Below are 22,798 nucleotides of genomic sequence, written 5' to 3' on the forward strand. Positions count from 1 at the left end.
GACCGGGTCGGTGTCGAGACTGAGTCACGAAGAAGTGAAAATGTATTCTAGACCAGCGGAGATCCAAGCACATATGTTTCCAGGCCTGGCCTCAAGAATGAGTCAAGGACATTTCAGTTGATCTGACTCCTTGTATACCTCAGGCAAAGATGTTCTCTGCTGTCTGAAGTGGAATGTACAGAAACCATAGCTAGCATAAGGGAGAAAATGAAGCCGGGGAGCATTTGATCTTCAAGCCCCGTGCCCTCACCATGTAGATTAGTTGTGTGTTTTTGTTGGGTGGGGTGGGGAAAGGAGTGTTTTGTCAGGGATGTTTATTTTTTTTCTGTGCTCTGTGTGTGAAAAGGAGATTACAGATATCTGGTTTGTTAATAACACCGAGCCCAGAGGAGGGGGCTCATCTGGTTCACTCACCATGCCAGTGTCTGTCTCTGTCTCTCTCTCTGTCTCGCTCTCTCTCTCTCTCTCTCTCCCTCTCCCTCTCTCTCTCTCTCGTTCGCTCTCGCGCTCTCTCTCTCGCGCTCTCTCTCTCGCGCTCTCTCTCTCCTTTTATTTTACAATTGCCGTCACCTTTATTTGTGGCCCCTTCCTCTCCATCATGTCTTTCTTTTCCCGCTTCCCTGATACAGATTTTCATTTAGCTCCTCTCCTTCCATCTATCCCCTCTTCCCCCCTTCCTTTCCCTCTCTCCCATCTTCTCTCTAACTCAATTCTTTTTAAAGAGGAAATAATGAATGTTTCTCTCTGTGGAGACTTGGCCACAGTACCCTAGGAAGTGGCAATATCCCCCCCCACCACCACCCCTCTCCAAGCCGCCCCTGGCCCCCTCTGGTATAGTTTTGTGTCTTCTGCTTGGGGAGGACGGGGGGGGGGGGGGGGTCTCTCCATGCCTAATGAAATGAGAGATGAGCCATCAGCAGCAGGTGCAGCAGATAAATATTTCACACGCTTAACCTGATTCTGCAAACAGCCCCGAATGATGTGATGGGGCTTGAGAAGAGAGAAGGAGAGGAGAGGAGAAGAGAGGGGTGGAGGAGAGGAGAAGAGAGAGATGAGGCGAAGGAGCAGAGGTGGAAGGGCGTGTTTGTTTGTTTGTGTGTGCATGTGCAGGCTGATTTAGTGCATTCACACACACACACACACACACACACACACACACACACACACACACACACACACACACACACACACACACACACATTCACACACACACACACAAGACAGGTGCAGCAGTGCACTTTCAAGGCCCACTCTGCTCACCTGTCTGTCTGGTGTCTCCCATGGGGTAACTCATCCAGGCCAGCTGTCTGAGAGAGAGAGAGAGAAAGAGAGAGAGAGAGAGAGAGAGAGAGAGAGTGTGTGTGTGTGTGTGTGTGTGTGTGTCTTCGTCTTCCCTACACATATGCACCCAGATACACACACACACACACACACTGCTTTATTTTCCCAGCGCTCCAGTGGTCAGACACTGAGCAGACCACAGATCTCTATAGACTAGAGCAGACCACAGATCTCTATAGACTAGAGCAGATCTCTATAGACTAGAGCAGATCTCTATAGACTAGAGCAGATCTCTATTAGACTAGAGCAGATCTCTATAGACTAGAGCAGATCTCTATAGACTAGAGCAGATCTATATAGACTAGAGCAGATCTCTATTAGACTAGAGCAGATCTCTATAGACTAGAGCAGATCTCTATAGACTAGAGCAGATCTCTATAGACTAGAGCAGATCTCTATTAGACTAGAGCAGATCTCTATTAGACTAGAGCAGATCTCTATAGACTAGAGCAGACCACAGATCTCTATAGACTAGAGCAGATCTCTATAGACTAGAGCAGATCTCTATAGACTAGAGCAGACCACAGATCTCTATAGACTAGAGCAGATCTCTATAGACTAGAGCAGATCTCTATAGACTAGAGCAGATCTCTATAGACTAGAGCAGATCTCTATAGACTAGAGCAGATCTCTATAGACTAGAGCAGATCTCTATAGACTAGAGCAGATCTCTATAGACTAGAGCAGACCACAGATCTCTATAGACTAGAGCAGGTCTCTATAGACTAGAGCAGATCTCTATAGACTAGAGCAGATCTCTATAGACTAGAGCATATCTCTATTAGACTAGAGCAGGTCTCTATTAGACTAGAGCAGATCTCTATAGACTAGAGCAGATCTCTATAGACTAGAGCAGATCTCTATAGACTAGAGCAGGTCTCTATTAGACTAGAGCAGATCTCTATAGACTAGAGCAGATCTCTATTAGACTAGAGCAGATCTCTATAGACTAGAGCAGATCTCTATTAGACTAGAGCAGATCTCTATAGACTAGAGCAGATCTCTATAGACTAGAGCAGATCTCTATAGACTAGAGCAGATCTCTATTAGACTAGAGCAGATCTCTATAGACTAGAGCAGATCTCTATTAGACTAGAGCAGATCTCTATAGACTAGAGCAGATCTCTATAGACTAGAGCAGATCCTTACGCTTGCTCTCGTGTTTCTTACTCACTCACTCACTTTCCTCTCTCTCACACACACAAACACACACACACACACACACATGCTCATGCTAACACTCGCTCACAAACACACACGCTCATGCTCACACACACTCACTCACACACACACACACACACACACACACCCATGCTCACACTCGCTCACAAACACACATGCTCATGCTCACACTCGCTCACACACACATTTTCTCACACACACACACACACACACACACACACACACACACACACACACACACACACACACACACACACACACACATGCTCATGCTAACACTCGCTCACAAACACACACGCTCATGCTCACACACACTCACTCACACACACACACACACACACACACACACACACACACACACACACACACCCATGCTCACACTCGCTCACAAACACACATGCTCATGCTCACACTCGCTCACACACACATTTTCTCACACACACACACACACACACACACACACACAGACATGCTTGTTCCCGCTCACTAACACACACTTCCACACATACAAACATACACACACAAACAGTGCTGTGCCAGGGAGGTGTGTAACTGCCAACAACACTGGGCCCTAGGTTCTTCCTCAGGGTGCTCGAACTGCTTGCACCACACTAAGCTGTTTTGGGCTTTGCTTTTTTGTGAAATGAGCAAAACACACACATTGTCAAATCCAGTTCCACTTTACATGCACATTTCTTCCCTCCCTCCCTGTGCCCCGCTCTCTCCTTCTCTCTCCTTCTCTCCCCTTCTCTCTCCTTCTCTCTCCTTCTCTCTCCTTCTCTCTCCTTCTCTCCCCCAATCTAACACACCTCTCGCTTTTCCTTATGCATTAGCTTTGCGCTTACAATTCCACACTTTTCACCCTCTACCCCCCCCCCCCCCCCCCCAACTCACTCTCTCTCTCTCTCGCTCCCTCTCCCTCTCCCTCTTTTTCTCTGCATGTTGCCGTAGAGAAGCCAACGCAATTGTGCAGTAATGCGATAAGAAACATGGAAATGTTTGACCAGTTATCAAACTTTTATGTGACTCAAAACAGATTGCAGTGCATAATGTAGTATAGTGCAGCAAAGAAAGAGAAATTAAAGCCCAGTGCTTCTCAGCCTCATTGCATTTTGTATATTAGTCATTTAATGAGACCCCGTAAGCTGCATGCTAGCTTACACTGTAGCCAAAAGGTCCAGTAACGAAGGTCATTCTCTTAACCGGAACGCTAATTTATCATAAATACATCCTTTGGTGGATTGGGGCTTGTTGGGGTGGATTTTTGGCAGTCATTTGGTAGGAGCGTGAATGCAGCTGTGTGACTGTCTGTTCCTAAGCAGTATAGAAGGGGGCCACATCATCAGCAGTCCTTGGCCAACCTTGGTGCTGTGTTTTGAGTTCCAGGGAAGGAAGGTGTGCGCAGTGGAGTCATGCTCTGCCTTTGTCTGTTTACTGCCTGGGTGCTTCTGAACTCATCTGTTTGGTTGGGCGCGAATCGTGTGCTAGAAAAACTCTTTTCAATTGTGAATGCGGATCATTATTTTGTGCGTCACTTCCATTGTAGCCACAAAGACTGGGCTACAATTAACATTTTTGTAGCCAGCCTTAACTGGAACTGGAATTATTTCAGTATTTCTTTTTTCATTATTGCATAACAAGTTTTTCGTGCATTCTTTTCTGTTCCTGTCTCATTCTGCTCTCATCTCTCTCTCTCTCTCTCTCTCTCTCTCTCTCTCTCTCTCTCTCGTTCGCATTCTTGTATTCCTTGTCTGTCTTCCCCGCCTCCTGAGAGGCACCCAGTTACAGACACCCACACACACACACATACACACACACACACACACATTCCCAGTCCCTTAATACACACTTGCACACACACACACGCACTCCCTCACTACATGCATGTACACACTCACACACACACTCACACACTCTCACACACACACACACGCACATATACACAAACTCATGCATGCACACACCCGCTGTTCCCAATCCCATTCCCAAGGCTAGCGGGAGGGGTGCCTCAGCCTGAGTGCACAGCAGTTTACCGCTGGGGGATTAGAATATTGTGTGCCCTTCATAAATCACCTTGACAGCGATGAGTCCACTTTACAGCTAAATGCAGGAGATCCACGCTCCATGCTCAGGCAAACGGGGGCTTTTTTCTCTAATGTGTCAGCACGAGCATCTTTTAAAGGCTAATTTGTGGTTAGGTTTGAAGTCTAAAATGGTCTCATATTTTTACGTTTTGGTGTGTGTGCGTGCGTGCGTGCGTGCGTGCGTGCGTGCGTGCATGCGTGTGTTTGTGCTTATACATATCCTGGAGGTGAGCCTCTTTGAGAGAGTGTTTATCAGCCATTAGTTCACTATGTGGAGAGAATGGACTGTGCACATGAATGGTGTGTGACCGCAGGGACTTGTCAGTGATCCAATTTTAGTCTTTGACCTACCCGAGTCTCGTTGTGCACTAAAACAAACACATATTCACACATAGAACATTTTTACTGAGCAACATTGTTTTTTGACAGGCCAGACCTTAGCCTATAAATCTGTATCTTGATCTATATCCTATTTGTTGCAAGTTTGTTGACTCTGGCAAGTTTGTTGATTTTGTCTATAAAATAAATCTTAATAAGGTAATTGTGCTACGTGTCTATGTATAAATATATATATATATATATACACACTGCAGATTAGTTCTGTATAATTTATCATAAAGATCGTTAAAATTGGTTGTGCATGTGTGTAGCTTATTTTGAGATGTTTTAGTTTTCCTAACTGATATATCTTAAGATAAGATATTCCCAGAAGACCTTAGAACCACAAGCTAAGTCCTATTTTGAGCGGCCAGTCACTTAGAAATGCTAAAATAACAAGTCAAGAGTTAGCATTTAAACACGTGGGTCATCTACGTACGTGCCGCTCCAGCTCAAGTGACTGGGCTCCTGAGTGGAGTGGCCCTCACACACACATGTGCACTTGTCCACACACACCAGGGTCAGTCAACTTAGGGTTCTTTTAAATCTCATTACAGTTTTTAGTGTGTGTGTGTGTTAGTGTGTGTCATGTGGACAGTAGCAGCACAGAGCTTGGCTCTTTGTACTCTTGAGTGCGAATGAGACTTTTTCCTCTTCCAGTGATATGAGAGGGACTTTAAAAGCCTCTAAATATTTCATAGACTAATAAACATTGTGTTGCGGCGCTGATATATTTGCAGGGTTTGCGGACCTACCCATCACTTCAATCAGAGCTCCGTGGTGGGGATAGGAAATGACAACAACTGTCCTTTTTCTAATGAACTAAATTAAAGCCGCATGTTTTAATGGGAGACGATTCATTTCGATTAAGACGCAGGGTGTCTTACATGACAAGATGGCATTGTGTTTGGAGAGAGACATTGAGGGAGAGACTGTTCTAGAAAGACAGAGGGATGGAGGGAGGGAGAGAGAGAGAGAGCGCGAGAGACTGATTTAGATACCAGTGCTGTTATGAGAAAAGAGAACAAGCAAGAGCATGTGCAAGAAAATGGATCAATTTCCGCTTTGCTGCGGCGTCCACAAACACAGTGGCACAGTGCGGCACGGAGCGGGCGGGTGGGCAGGCGAGCAGGCAAGCAAGCAGGCGGGGCTCCTCCCATGCTGTGCTTTGATGAAAGTCTTGTTAAAGCCGAGGAGAGATTTCATTCCTGCCAGACAGGCAGAGGCTGGAAATGGATGGGTCTTTCTTGGCACAGCTCCCTGTGACTCCCAACCCCTGTGTCGGGGGAAGACACACACACACAGACACATACAGAATGTTGTTCAAATGGAAAAAGATGTTGTTGAAACGTAAACATATGATTCACATCTCACATGTTAGTATCTTCCTTATGAGCGTGCTAGCTAAAAGTTTGGGAGAGCATGTGATGGAATTTCTTAGAAGTGTGCTCAACAGAGAGAAACTGTGCTTGTCAGTCACCAGTCTCTGATGTGTGTGTGTGTGTGTGTGTGTGTGTGTGTGTGTGTGTGTGTGTGTGTGTGTGTGTGTGTGTGTGTGTGTCTCTGCCTGTTCTCCTCTGCTGGCTGAGTTTCATGCCGCTTGGGTTGGCTGCTAAGGAGACACTAATTAACAAGCGCCGTTATTGAGATCACAGGCTTTTTCTCCATCTTAATTGCATCTTAATGACATTTCAGCTCAGATGTTTCAGCTGGAGAGCCAGATAGCATGTGAAAGAGGGGCTAATGTCTGTGTGTGTGTGTGTGTGTGTGTGTGTGTGTGAGAGGGAGAAAAAGCAACCGAGAGTTACTGTGTGAAAAGGGTTGGTATCTGTCCGTATCATTCAGTAGAACTGCGTGCGCTTTAAGCCCTTGAAGTGTGCAAGGGTGTATGTGCTTGATCGTGTGTGTGTGACATGGTAAACAAGACGAACTCTCATCCTCTGTCTCCCCATCACACTCTCCCGGCCCCCTAGGGACTGCTGGGGATCAGGCTTCTGATTTCCATGTAATTACTGCAGTGGTCCCAGGTAAGCAGCACTATCTCACCTGGAGCAGATTAATAAGATCCACAGCTTGCTCTGCAGCCCTGTGTCCCCTCCACGGCATTTCAACCACAGGCCACTCGCACGCGCCAATAACGGGGTGTGTGTGTGTGCGTGCGTGTGTGCGTGTGTGCGTGCGTGCGTGCGTGCGTGCGTGTGAGGTGCCAAAGCTGGCGGTTGTGTTTCTGCTACAGTAGCTTGGTGTTGTAACTCAACGGGTCGAGTGAATTGTTAACATTAGCAACATCAAGGGGTTTGATTCTGAGGTAGTGCAGGTCGCACACAACTGTGTAGCTTAGCTTTACTGTCGCCTTTGGATGAACATGTTGTGTAATGCCTCAGCAAATATAACAGGAGCTTAAAGGTAACAGCTTGTTTGTGCAGTTACTTGTTCTGTTGCTGCCGTTCTTCGTGATGTGTGGCAGGTTCACGGCACAGTGCTGTGGCTGAGCCTGAAGCAGAAGGATATTTTTGCTATTTTTGTGTTTAGAGTTGTGCCAGATGCACATTGTGCTGTTTTGGCAAGACCTCGTAGTTTCCTCTGTTTGCCTTTTGGGGCAAATCCTTTTCAGAAGCGCCACAAGAAAAGGTCTCTCTTAACAGCTGTAAAGCACCTTGCAGAGCACTTTTGGCGAGGAACAACATTTACCCTCAGCTCTGAATCTCCTCACAATCACAAAAAACAAAACTCTGACAACTTTCACCCCTCCCTCTTTTCCACTCTGTCCCAAGAGCGCACAAACGCACAAACGCACAAACCCATGACACATAAAGACACAGACCTGCACACACACACACACACACACACACACTTACTCACACACTCAGAACTCAGAACACAAGTGCCGGGACCTTGATGAGAGAGAAGGATAAGCGAATCAAATCTTCCAAAGCAAATATTTATTTACCAGATGAGTTCCCCTCACTCATGTCTGACTGCTCTCGGAGACTCAGCTGGCCGAGGCCGTCCTTCACTCAGACTAAATATTACCCAGAGAAGCCGGGAACAAAAGAGACAGAGAGCTAGAAATGCATTTCCACAAGAAAATGCGAAGTGAGATTGCACAGCAGTAGGAGAGGGTCTCATGTCAGACATGAGAATAAAACCAATGCATAGGAAAGTCTGAGAGAATTGTATCGAACAAACCATATAAGAATACACATATATTGATGAATAGACATCTCTATTGTCCTCATTACATTTCCATACTTCACACACTCCAAAACACACCTGATTTTTCTTAATCGATACATTTTATGTAGATCTGGGAACAATCTGGTGTTTTCTTGTATATCCTGTGGTTAGAAGACAGATGGGCAATAAACGCAGTATGATAACAAGGAAACTGCCAATTAAACAGAGTTGATAGCTGCTAGCTGCCTTCGCTTTCTTAATGTCTTCATATAAGATTATCAGCCATTGCATGCCTTTTGTGTTTTGAGGAGTCACAGCTTTTTCCATTTGTCATCCATTACGAATAACGTAAGCACATATAAATTGAAAGAGCGGTTGAACATTTCTGCAGTTGCCTGTTATTCATATTTGCAATAGAAATTATTGGAAGGGATTGGTATATTGTACCATAAAGCAGCCGACTTACTTACGTTGTTTTCTGCAAAGCAGAAAAATCGTGTCTGGTAATCGTAACAAGGTGATGAGACAGGGAGTTACCTGGGGCAGAGCTGGCCTTTCCTGCTGATGGCTGCAGTGGCAAGTGGAACAGTGGGTGTTCTTTTTGCACACGCAACTTTTCACTCCCTGATAGTCTAAAAGCCACCAAGGAAAACGTGAAGTAGTTTATCAATCAATGTATCATTAATCCACTAATTCCAAGTCAGTCAATTATAGGAAATGAACTTCATGTCCATCTGCGCCATAGCCATAATCATAAAGCTCCAAGCACAGATAGCAACTGTGTACATAGGATAAGGTAAAAGTACAAAACAGATTTAACTTTCAACCGATTAATTGTAGAAATACATTGTATTAACAAACTGCATTTAAATGAATAATGAATACATTTTACAATTAATTGTATTAATGTAGACGTAGAATTTACTGATGGATTCTTCTGTATTTGATTTCATATTGACCATGCTATAGGCCTATAAATCTGTACAACATTAACCCATGAATCACCTTGTGAAATTTCGCTTCCACAAAACACCTTATCTAAGTAGATCTTTGCAGCTCACTCCTTTATCATAGAAATATTAAAATATAGACTATAAATCTGCATTTTTATTTATTTGAAAATGACAGCAAATGTGCAGTAATATCTTCAGATATCTCGACCAGCTCGCCTCAGAACGTGAACAACCTGTCCTATTAAAAGGGTCAAGTTCAGGTATTTAGCAGACGCTTTTGTCCAAAGCAACTTAGGAAAGCATCCTGGTTGATCAGGATTTGAACCTAGGTTTGCTGCTTCAAAGGCAAAAATGCCATCCACAGTACCACCATGCCAGATGCCACATGTCACGTGCCAGATGCCTGGTTGAAGTAAAAAATAGCGTGTGAAGGACTATAATCTACATACATTTCAAATTCAGGAAAATCGCAGATAAACAGCTAGATAGGTAAACGTAATTGGTTATGTAATGTTTTGTGTACTACTTTTTTGTGGATTGTTTTGGTATATAATATTTTTCTTTTACAATGTAGTTTGTTAAAACAGGTCAAATAAAGAGGTGTGGAAACAAAGTGAAGTTTCCAACAGTCAGGCATATGTACGGGTTCGGGCTGGATCCAGCGTACACCCTCAGACATTTTCTCTGGATCAAACAATGTACGCAAGAGTTATAAGAGACTTTGTGTTTTGTGGCAAGCACTGGCAAGTTGGCAAAGTTTGAGGGTCTGCCACACCCACACCTTCCGACTAATGAGAAAATCTTATATAACTTTTAGTCGCCCATGGCTGAAGAGTAACCTGACCACATTTCAAGGCGTTACCATTCAATTTGTCGGAGGAGTTCGATCAGATGCGAGTTGTGCAAACGCCGTCAAAACGCATCTTCCACTCAAAATGGCCGACTTCCTGTGGACCTGCCACCATGGCGTCAAGAGACTTTATAGTGCGTCCAAGCATGATGAAGATGTGTACCGAATTCCGTCAAGCTACGCCAAAATAACCCCAATGCGCAGTTTTTTTTGGAATGTTCTAGGGGGCGCTACAGAGCGATTTTGCTCCATCCATGGACAAAAACTCTACCAAAGATGGACGGTTACAGGCTTGATATCCCTGGCAAATTTGGTAATTTTTCGAGCACTTTGACATACATGCGATTGAGTAATAAGACACTTTGCCAACTTGTTAGTGCTTGCCACAAAACACAAAGTTTGAGGGTCTGCCACGCCCACACCTTCCGACTTATGAGAAAATCCAATATAACTTTTAGTCGCCCATGGCTGAAGAGTAGCCTGGCCACATTTCAAGGCGTTACCATAAAATCTGTCGGAGGAGTTCGATCAGATGCGAGTTGTGCAAACGCCGTCAAAACGCATCTTCCACTCAAAATGGCCGACTTCCTGTGGACCTGCCACCATGGCGTCAAGAGACTTTTTGGTGCGTCCATGCATGATGAAGACGTGTACCGAATTCCATCAAGCTACGCCAAAATAACCCCAATGTGCAGGTTTTTTTTTAAATGTTCTAGAGGGCGCTACAGAGCCATTTTGCTCCATCCATGGACAAAAACTCTACCGAAGATGGACGGTTACAGGCTTGATGTCCCTGGCAAATTTGGTAATTTTTCAAGCACTTTGACATATATTTGATTAAAACACCTAATTTTTGCTTTTTAATTTTTAACTAGGTGGCGCTATACATGTAATGACTGGTTATGGTATGGGGTGACATGGCCCCTTAACACAAACATACAAGAACAATTTGGCCCTCCAAGGCCCTACGGTTCTCGGGATATTTGAAGAAAACTGTCGCGCCACCTATAGGCCAGTTGGTGTATAATCATATAAATCAATTTATTGCATGCCCCCCCGTGAACGGAATTCCACGAAACTTAACGTGCAATCAGAAGGTGTCATAATGATCCCACACCTCCGATTTCGTGCAGTTCTGACTTTACAACTTACAATTAAAATGTTTTACAACACTCCATTTTTGCTTTTTCATTTGTAACTAGGTGGCGCTATACATGAAATAAGTGGTAGTGGAATGGTTGACGTGGCCTCTTAAGACCAACATACAAAAAAATGTGGTCCTCCTAAGCCCTACGGTTTTCGACTTATTCACAGAAAACTGAATCGCCCCACCCTCTTTAAAACGGGTCCAGTCCGACAGGGGTGCAACGGATCAAAACGAAAATCAGTGGTTCCACGCTCATCTAGTAAGGCTACATGCCCACCAAACACCACTACATGCACCCCGGTGCTGTCGCGCGGCGGTCATAATGAGTTGACAGTCTTCATTTGATGTCTGCAATAAACTACATAACTCACCTGGATCAAGTCTGAAGTGTTATCATCTGTCTGTTTATTAGTTCAAAGTCTTAAGTGTTACAAAATGCAAAAGAGAAATGTCAATGATGCTTAGATTACTTTGAAATACTCAAAGTCAAGTCAATGATTCTGCTGGTGCAACAAGTGTAAATGAAATGAAGGTGTGGACGAATAGTGTCACTTATCTGCTTACAATTGCGTTGATGCCTCTAATCCCCAGTAGACCCATAACACCTCTAGTTAGGAAGGCGCCTGTTCATAGTTCATAACAATAACACCCAAGCAACTAACTAAAGAAACCCACGTCTTTGAGAATAAATAAATAACTAAAGAAACACACGTCTTTGAGAATAAGTAACTAACTAAAGAAACACACGTCTTTGAGAATAAATAACTAACTAAAGAAGTACATGTCTTTGAGAATAAATAACTAACTAAAGAAACCCACGTCTTTGAGAATAAATAACTAACTAAAGAAACACACGTCTTTGAGAATAAATAACTAACTAAAGAAACCCACATCTTTGAGAATAAATAACTAACTAAAGAAACCCACATCTTTGAGAATAAATCTGATGTTTAATGGTGTGGCCTATGCGGGTTACTTTGTTGTATTGAATTTGATTAACATTAGGAGGTACAGTATGTGTCATGCAAAATGAGACTGTTTAGACAATATTCTAGTAAGAAATATGGTTCACTTGTTAACTCTTCCGTTGAAAAAGGTTAAATTGTTTATTTGAAAAAGATAAGGCGGTTTAGCCTACAAAGTCCCATAGTTAGGTAACATTAGCATTCACATGACGCCCTCAACATCGGTTAGCATTATGCTAGTAGCTTGGCAACTCTTGCTATGTGACTGTTTATTGGCTGTTAAAGACCATAGTGACAGACGTTTAAGTTCATGCCTGACCTGTGCTATAAAAGGGAATGTATGAGCAGATATGTGCACTAGGGGTGGGAATCTCTTGGCACCTCACGATTCGATTCCGATTCAGAGGTCAACGATTCGATTTTAAATCGATTTTGTAATTTAATTATTATTTATTTTTTGAACACATCCATTTTATGTTGAAATGCAAGCTGCATCGATTATTGCATTGCTCATAGAAAGTAAAAATTGTGACAAGAAAAAGCTTTTTCTCTAATAAAGAAAATAGAGAAGGTAATTCATCTGTTGATTTTCTTTAATTATCAAACACAAAGTAGGAAGTGATTTTAGACTATGAGTTGCAAACTCAAATGATTTAATAGTCGAAATGCATCGATAATCGTTTTATCGGTTTCGAATTGATAATCGATAATTGCATTTCAACATAAAATGGATGTGTAAAAAAAACGATTATCGATTATCAATTCTAAAACGATAAAACGATTATCAATCCATTTCGACTTTTAAAACATTCGAGTTTGCTACTCAGAGTCTTTGCTACACTTCCTACTTTGTGTTTGATAATTAAAGAAAATCAACAGATGAATTACCTTCTCTATTTTTTATTAGAGAAAAAGCTTTTCCTTGTCACAATTTGGACTTTTTATAAACAATCCAATAATCGATGCAGCTTGCCTTTCAACATAAAATGGATGTGTAAAAAAAAAATTGAAATAGCAAAATCGATTATGAACTTTTCTGAATCGAGAGAGAATCGTTTTAGAGAGAATCGAGAAAAATCGAATAATCGATTTTTTCCCCCACCCCTAATGTGCACACCTACCATATTTGTTATCGGCTATATAATACAGTGGATGAGTATCCATGAAGTGGGTTAAAATAGGCGCAATGTTTTTAGATAATGGATGGGTAAATCTCTGATGGGCTAAATGCTGACATCGGTTAGGTCACAAGCTTTTACAGCTACCATTGACTGAAGTATATTAATGCCGTGGTTTAAACGGTCTGCATGCCAAAGACAGAAGGAGAGGGAAAATGAGATTGGCTTAGACACCAAAACATGGCAGTTTGCCACAGACAGCGAGAGATGGCAAAGGAGGGAGAGAGAGAGAGAGTGCACTGAAGGTAGAGAGAGAGAGATGTGAAGTGTGAACTGATGGAGAGAGAGAGAGAGAGATGTGAAGTGCAAACTGATAGAGAGACAGCAGTGAGATGAAGAATGAGGGAGCAGACAGGCCAGTGTTTTAGTGCTTTTTAAGGAGCTGTGGGGAGTGGGGGATGAGAGAGAGCAATGGCAGTTAGTAGCCTTCTTCCCTGGCCTATTAATAACACCCGTACCACCTAGCCTAAATGTGTCTGCCACCAGGCGTCCACACGACACACCAACCCCTTTCTCTCATTCACACTCACTCACACACACACACACACACTCTCTCTCACACACACACACACACACACACACACACTCTGCCTTACATGCCTTATGCCCTCTTTTTTCACTCGTTTACCTGCAGCACTCATTTAGCACTGCCATTTCTCTGATGGGGAAAACCTGCTGTGATGCTGCCAATACCACAGAAGGGTGATGTAGGGCTCTCTTTCAAAGGATAGCAGCAACAACAGCACAGACACAAACACAAACACAAACAAACACAAGAACAGCAGCAGCAGCAGCAGCAGCGGTGGTGGAAGGCACAGCAGTGGGGACTAAGGAACAGGAAGGAAAAGCATAGCTCTGTTATGAGCTTCCAATCCTTTCCCTCTGTACTCCTCAGGAGCCCTGTGATCACAGCTTCAGATTCTCTGTCATGGCTGCAGACACACACACACACACACACAAATAAAAACTCACACACACACACATAAAAACACGCGCACACACACACACACACAAACACACACTTGCTTGCTCACACACTCTCTCTCTAGATCTCGCTCTGCCTCTGATACACACTCACAAACATATACACACAAATACAAACACTCACAAACATATACATGCAAACATACACAGACTCATAGTCCCATCCACTATTTGTCTCTGTATCCCACACACACAAACTCTCGCTCTCTTTCACTCACTCATTCTCACACTCACACACTCACACACACATGCACACTCACACTCACACACACACACACACACACTCTCACACACACGTGCCCCATCTCTGGTGTCTCTCCTGCTCTTTATTAGCTGTTTGACCCATCACATGTCGGCTGCACAATCCCACACCTGCTCACTAATCCCTTGTCTACCTTCAGCTGCTAATATAATATAATAATATAATATTTCCCTCTAATCTACCAAATCCCAGCAGCCCAAACCTGACATACTTTCTAACTCCAGACAAGCGTAAGCCAACTGAATTAAAGGCGGCTTGTGATGTCTTCTGAGGATTGTAGAAGAGTGCAGTCAGTAGAGATTGACTAATATTGATCAGTCAATACATTGTTTGTGGGTCACAATGTACACTTTTAGTACATTTTGATATGGGTTGTTGGTTTTCAATGTACACTTTCAATACATTTGGATACGGGTTATGCCTTTTGCCTAGAAGGCAATATATAACAGCATGTAATGCAATTGAAGGGACCATATAGAACAGAGAAACTGTTTGGTTGGCATCCTAAGGCAAAAATCAGCAGTGGATCGGGGGTCGCTAAAGAGCCCCACTAGAGGGAGCTCACACATTCAGTCAATTTGCTAATTCACAAAGTGAGCAAAAGTTAACCTCAAATGAAATAACTCATACTGAATATCACAATCCAGAACTCCCTCGCTCACAGAGGCTGCGATCATAACCGTCCCACGGCAGGACTAAAACAGGCCTACCGTGGTGGTTCTACACAAGGTGGAGTCGTCTGGGTTTAGATTTATTGTAATTGTAATAATTGATAAAAATGATAATGAAATGATTCAGGAATCTGAATGGGTGGGCCAGCTGTCAATCAGGCCCACCCATAGATCCAACTCTTGCCATCTGTGAGGTGGGATGTTATTACCTTGTATGTTTTGTCATGTGATTGATTAATAATATGGTCCCTTCAATTGCATTACATGCTGTTATATATTTCCTTGAGTGTGTGTGTGTGTGTGTGTGAGTGTGAGTGTTTGGCTGTGTGACATATAACTGATTGATTGGCAGGCCTTGTTTTTGCGCTTGCGGACAGGTTCACGGAAGCAGACACGCTGGTGATGGGGGACGTGACGTACGGAGCCTGCTGCGTGGATGACTTCACCGCCAGAGCACTGGGAGCCGACTTCATGGTGCACTACGGACACAGCTGCCTCAGTAAGTGTACACACACAGACACACAGACACACAGACACACACACACACACACAGACACACAGACACACACACACACACACACACGTGTGGGTGAGATTATACCCCATTCACACACAGAGCACACCCCTATGGTGCATTATAGCCTATTAAGTGAGTCCACACAAAAGCACACAATATACATACACAGGGTTGGGAGTAATGTCTTTGTCAATGTTTTAAATGTTTATTTTGGCCATCATGTCACACAACCTCTAAGAAACATTGATCCCATGGTTAAGGAGTAGATCATTGATGGGTGGAAGCGACCCTGATGTGAGTGCATACATTCTAGCTAGCAGCTGCACACAATTCAAAGATGGAGGCTCACTGTAGCTGTGTTCAGAGTGTCCACTAACCCACCCACCCACTCACTCACACTCACTTACTGTATAGAAAAATCTATTGGGTTCACCATCTAGGAAACCAAGGTTAAAACAGCAAGCAGATTTCAGACACTACATTCCAAAACATTCCATGACGGTAACTTAACAATGTAATAATGCTAAAGTGGCAACATAACACCTGGTCACCTGGTCTGGTGTGTGTGTGTGTGTGTGTGTGTGTGTTTAGTGTTGTGGCCTGTATTTGAGAGACTTCAAAGAGAATTTGACCCCAGGTGAAATCTATATGAATCTCTACCCTTGCTGTTCACTATATGGTTGCATCAAGAAGACGTGTTCATACACACACATACACTTTTTTTGCATTGTGCTATAACATAGTGTACAATATGTCACTGTATTTCACCTTGGATTTCAAATGCGGAACCTAAGGATGGAAACATTCAGTGATATATCTAGATGTACTTGGCTGTAACAGAAAATCAAATTCACCTGTGCAGTCCAAATATTCAGAATGACAGTGACAAGTGGTATTGACATCTGTCCTCGTGGATAGATTGACTGGCTGCCAGAGAGTGTTGCCCTGGCAACAGTCTCTCAGAATGCGGTTTGCTTTCTGCAATCTAGCGCCACCATGTTGTGATTTTAGCGATTACAGAATAGCTTTGAGGTTGACCAAACTATTTTATGTGCAGTCAATGAGCTCATAAATTGCTTTATTGCCATCCGCCAAAGAGGGATAATAATAATAATTAATTAGATTTTTAACGCACTAGAGGACCTTTAATTACTCTAAGGTGGCTGCTTCAGTGTTCTGAGGGAAAATGCTGTATATACACACAAAAGCAAACCTCAGTGAACCCAAATTACTAAAGCCTATAAATGTGATGTTTGAAAAAACTAAAATCTCAATTTTGATTGAAATCTATCACTTTATATCTGTTTTAGACTGAAGAGTCAGTGCTCTGAACTAGTGCCCCATCTAGGTGGCAATCATCTTCCAGGCGTTTAGCCCCTGAAAACCTTCTGTAATAGACTTTTGTAGAGCCTAGATGACCTGGTGACTTAAATGCACTCAGAAGACCGAAGTTGAAGTCGGACACAATGTTCCTCCCACGTGAAGGAAAGAAAGCCTCTGTGAGACCCTGACTCTGACTGGCCTGCCTTTTCAAAGCTGATTACGGGAGGGGAGAATGAGGGGTCTAGTGGAGGTCTGCTCTCCTAAGTGCACGGCTGGCAGTGTACCAGAGCGCCTGGCGTCTGCAGTCATTCAGCAGTACATGAGGGAGATCAGACCTTTAGAGAGCATTTCCTCCAGCGGATCAATGGGCAACATGCTTTAAGGTTGTCCTTTGAAAAAGCTTGTGCCGATCTGGAGGACCCCGGCGCGCGCCTGCCCTCCTGCTGCCTGTCTGCAGCCGCTCACACACACACACACACACACACTCACACTCACACACTCACACACACACACACACACACACAAACAGACTGTAAAGGCGAGATGAAATGCTAAATCAATAGCTTCAATATTTCCCTGTCAGAGTGACCTCACCTCGCCCAAATACCAGAACTGACCAGGGGAATATTAATACAGGGCCAAGGGCCTTTAGACAGGAGCTTTCTGACCAGCAGCTGGACTGATGGACAGACTAACACAAACACTCATAGGTACACATACATAAATGTTTCTAATGTATCAGTTGTCATGCTGGAACAAGATATCCTTCACATACACACATGGAGCACACGTCACATTGAATAGTTGTCATATTGTCACTTTAAATCAAACACACAAACTCATATATACATGTTCACCTGACCGTATGTTTTAGTTATCATGTTGCTCACAATCTCACAACTGCAAAGGCAGGCAGTCGACACGTAAATAAATACATACACACACACACACACACACACACACACATACAAACTCATGTACGTGCACACTTTTATTAGTTATAGTTTTCATGTTTGAACAAAATACCCTTCCACACACACATACTCAAATAGTCTCATGGAACATATTTCATATTGCCATGCACGCACACAGACACACACTCTCATATCCTTACATAAATACTAGTTCGCATTTTGGAGACAGATGTTGCACAGATGGATAGATATGGTTAGCTCACGATTACGTTTCATAATTAGGAAATGAAAGCAGAATCTGTATCAGCTTGGCATACAATCACACAATCTGTCTTTGCTCCATGACTGTGTGTGTGTGTGTGTGTGTGTGTGTGTGTGTGTGTGTGTGTGTGTGTGTGTGTGTGTGTGTGTGTATGTGTGTATGTGTGTATGTGTGTATGTGTGTATGTGTATGTGTATGTGTGTGTGTGTGTGTGTGTGTGTGTGTGTGTGTGTGTGTGTGTGTGTGTGTGTGTGTGTGTGTGTGTCTGTATGTATGTATGTCTGTTTGTGTGTGTGATTGTATGTATGTCTGTTTGTGTGTGTGATTGTGACAGAGAGGAAAGATTGACGCATGACTGGAAACAGCATGTGCTTTGATATAAGGTTGTCTTGATAATCGCTAAGTACACATTATCTTGATGCGTAATGTTCAATTATCATGGTGACTTTTTTTTGTTATTGTTTATTGTCATAAACTTGGCTCTAAGCCATGACAAACACTGGGAGGACGCAGTTTCGAGTTATTAAAGTAACATGGATTTATTGTTACAACCAAGCAAAAGTAACTTAACCAAAAGATGAGAGATCGTCAGCCAAGCCAATCAGTGTGAGGTGCATGCATGGGTGAGGAGGGTAGTGTTGTGAGGTGCGTGTTTGCATGTGAAAAGAAACTAAAGCCGTGGGGAGACCGGAAGCCCCCTGGTTCAGGAGACGGCGGATCTTATAGGCCCTTGGAGACACCGGGCCCAGGTGTATTCACTCCTCAGTAACGGCCTGCTGCAGCCACTCCTACACACAGATGGAAAAAGACAGGCAGTAATCGGCATAGCCAGCAGGCGAGTTATGGAAATAATCGTTTTGTTAAGGTCTCATGCCTAGCTATCCCAGCTATCTAACTTTATCTTAGGGAGCTATTTTAGCAGTTACTAGGGTGTGTTCTTTGGGGGCCAAGCAGGGAAGCTACACAGGCGTATGGAGTGTTTGTACCTTTTCCTATTCATGTCCGAGGAGACCTTAACTTACCCTGTCAGTTTATGGAAATGGAACTCTGCCATGCAGTTAGCATGGTATTTAGCTAGCATAGCAACAAGGCAACCAAAGCAACCAGGCAACACCGTTTGCTAGTGATGTGTGATGCCATTTATTTCCTCTCCGACCCAATACCAAGTAAAACCCAGGCTGGCATCGATGATACTTTGAACCAAAAAACAACAAGGCAAAAGAGGTGGGTCCAAACAACCGAGACTCATGGAGAAGAGGAGATATTAGGCGTATCTATACAGGCTTGCAACATTATAAACAGGTGACTTTACCATGAAGGGATATTTCTACAGCCTAGATATTGAAATGATAGCTCTGGGACTCATCTTGACTACGCCCCCAAGGAGTTTCACATGCCAACTTGGGTGTTGTTTAGATCCCTCTCTCGGCAACTGCGTGCGATGTCTTCCGCTTGCCGTGTCGCCGTGAGACTCCAGACTAGGACCTCCAGTGATTTCTTGTATTGTAGTGTATTTCTTGTGTTCTAGTATAATTTTAACTTCCACAATCTTGAGCTACTGTTACAAAGCAAATTCCCTGTGGGGATTAATGCAGTTTTTCTGATTCAGTATTCAGCAAGGTAGGAAAAAAAATAGGCTATACTCATCTTAAATTATAGCTACATTATGACAACAAGACATCCAAGTACTCTTTCTTATTCTTTAAGTTAAAAGAAAGTTAAACGTTAAACAGTTGCACCTTCAGAAAATGTTCAAGTCAACCTTTTTACAAAACATTCCACATTCTCGTTTAAAAACATATATATTTTTTTTATTAGAAACAATGATAATCAGGTTCCCTTAAAAAATGCTTAACCTCAACCTTTTCTGAAATGTTCACACATTCATAGGTGTTTGTACAGTTTTCGCCTTAAGTCCAGTTAGCTCCGTTTCTTTTGCTCACTGCCCCCCCCCTCCCCGCGCCTTTGAGAAACGTATCTCTGCATGTAGATAAGCGGCAACAATTTCACTGTATTTCACTGCGATTCTGCTTGGGCTGGGAAGGTTTGGTCATGCTTTTGCCACCAAAGAAGTGGATCCTTATCTCTGGAAATCAGTTTCTCCTCTGAGTAGCGGCACATTCCAATGAGTACATCTGTAGCAGCTGACTGGTGGTGTTGGGCTGGCAAAACATGCATGTGAATATCTGTCCATAACCGTCCTTTTGTTACAGCTGAGCCAGAGGCAAGTGCAGGACTCTGACAGCTAGGCACTGATGTAGAGCTAGAAGTAGGTGCCAATGTGGAGCTAGGCACGCAGGTAGAGCTAGAAGTAGAGAGAGAGGATGTGTGTTAGAGATAATTGGAGCATGCTGCTCATTGTCAGTGGTTGTAATTGCAATGACTAAGTGCGCTAAGGCAGTGTTGCTAATTGGTTCAGAGGGAGGATCGATGCAGCCTTGTTTCTGTTTTTGCCACTATGGTCTTGGCTTAGTTTGTTAGCACCTGTAAGCATCTGTCAGTTGTGTGTGTGTGTGTGTGTGTGTGTGTGTGTGTGTGTGTGTGTGTGTGTGTGTGTGTGTGTGTGTGAGAGTGTGTTTGTATTTCTGTGGTTGTTTGAGAGACAAGATGTGGTGTGCCAAGAACTCCCAACTTTTTAAGTGCCTCTTAGATATTTTTTTTATCTTACATGCCTTTCTCCTTAAATATCCTTCCCCACCCACTGTGTCCCTCACTCTCTCTCTCTCTCTCTCACACACACACAAACACACACACACAGCTCTTTTACAAATGAAACCCATTAATGTATCAGGTTAAAACAACATGCGACGGATAACAATTTTTCCTTCCATACATTCCTTCCCACATAACAGTATTTAACAGGATGCTACGGTGCACAAACCTCCTCGAGACATGTAAACATGCAAGGTCTCATGCCATTCAACCAAGCTATGAGTTACCTTAGCTATCTCTATCTTAAGGAACCATCATAACAGTTGGCAGTTTCTAGGCAGTTATCAACTAATTACCTAATAAGTTAAACTTACGTATTTGGGGGCCAAGTAGAGAAGATACAAAGGCATCCTGAGGGTTTCTACCTTTTCTTAAATTGAGGAGACCGTACATTTTCGAGGCCCAGTGGATGGTGCTCCGCAGCCCACGGATGGGAAACCTTGATTTAAACCATTTAAGTTTATCTAAAAATGTACTTAGCCAGCACAGAAACTAGGCACACTGTTGCTGCAAATTCAGCTCACCAATAAAAGGCAGTCTTAAATGATCTGATCACAACCACTGGATGTTAATTGGACATTGAACAATCCTGGGTGAAGTAATGGGACATCAATGGGGTAAGGGCTTACTCTGATAGAGGTCCTCCCCCCCTTGGCCTTCTCCAACATGTTAATCCAATGGTTCTAATTCCCACTGGATCTGGGTCAAATGATTACCGTTAATGTTTCTTGTCTGCCAGGGGATTCGACTTTATTGTTTTTCCACACAACACAGTGAGTAGTGATTTAATAATAACAATTTCAGAGTGTGAGTGGAAATTAAGTAACTCTCTTTCATTCTCTCTCTCTCTCTCTCTCTCTCTCTCTCTGTCCACCACCACCCTCTCTTTCTCTCTCTATGGGCCCCCTCATTCATCACTCCTGGTCTCGGCTAATTGGCGACGCAAAATCCCCTCCATCCCTCGTCTTCCTCTTTCCCTTCCTTCTATCTCTCCCCCAGTTTCTCTCCTCCCAATTCCAGGTGGCTGAATTTGTCCCTGCTTTCACCACTCCCCTCCCCTCCTCATCAGAGTCCCCTCCCAGCCTCTCCCTCTCTCTCTTCTCCTCCTTGGCTATTTGTCTCTTCTCCCTCCTATCAGCCATATGCAAACTGTTTCACGGCCACCACACTTGCCTGATCACTGCTGAAGTGGCCCCCGTACAGCATGTCCAAATTGAATGTAACATTGTGTTAGGCGCAATCATGGGGATGAGCCACAAATGATAACGTATGCCATACATGCCTGTGTGCTTTTCTCTCGTCTTCCCCACTCTTTTCTCACTTACTCACTCTTTCTCACTCTCCTTCTGTCCCTTTCCCTTTCTCTCACGGACTCTGAATCAATCTTTCTCAGTCTGCCTCTCTCCTTTTCTTACTCTCTCTCTCTCTCTCTCTCTCTCTCTCTTCCCTTCCCCCATCTCCCTGTCCCTCTCTGTCACAGGCCTCCTCAACGCTAGTGCCTGTTAAATGGCCTGTGAAATTAATGGTATTAATAATGAGGGTATGTGTCCCTCTGCTTCTTTAAATAATTGAGGTCTAGATCACCAAGTGTGATGTTCGTTTAAGCTCACGCAGCCTTACAGCTTTTTCCATGCCACACTGCCTCGTGGGTGGGGGTGTGTGTGTGTGTGTGTGTGTGTGTGTGTGTGGGGGGGGGGTCTGGGGGGCTCCACATCTGCGTGTCGGAGAAATGAAAAATAATTAAATATAACTAGGACAGTGTAACAACAGTTTTCAGTTCATCGTGTCACTCGTATCTTTTTCTGTGTGTGTGTGTGTGTGTGTGTGTGTGTGTGTGTGTGTGTGTGTGTGTGTGTGTGTGTGTGTGTGTGTGTGTGTGTGTGTGTATGTCTGCCCAT

The 22,798-nt window shown here is 43.5% G+C and overlaps 1 protein-coding gene across 1 annotated transcript in view; it reads left to right on the top strand.

Annotated features, from left to right (window-relative positions):
• Positions 1 to 22,798, top strand: part of dph1 (diphthamide biosynthesis 1) — an 87,621-nt gene that overhangs the window by 22,609 nt on the left and 42,214 nt on the right. Inside the window, exon 4 of the mRNA XM_080844691.1 lies at positions 15,550 to 15,671. Coding sequence (XP_080700817.1) covers positions 15,550 to 15,671 — 122 coding nt within the window. The remainder of the gene's footprint in view (positions 1 to 15,549; positions 15,672 to 22,798) is intronic.

Source organism: Sprattus sprattus (assembly GCF_963457725.1).
Source record: "Sprattus sprattus genome assembly, chromosome: 9".
Taxonomy (NCBI): Eukaryota; Metazoa; Chordata; class Actinopteri; order Clupeiformes; family Clupeidae; genus Sprattus; species Sprattus sprattus.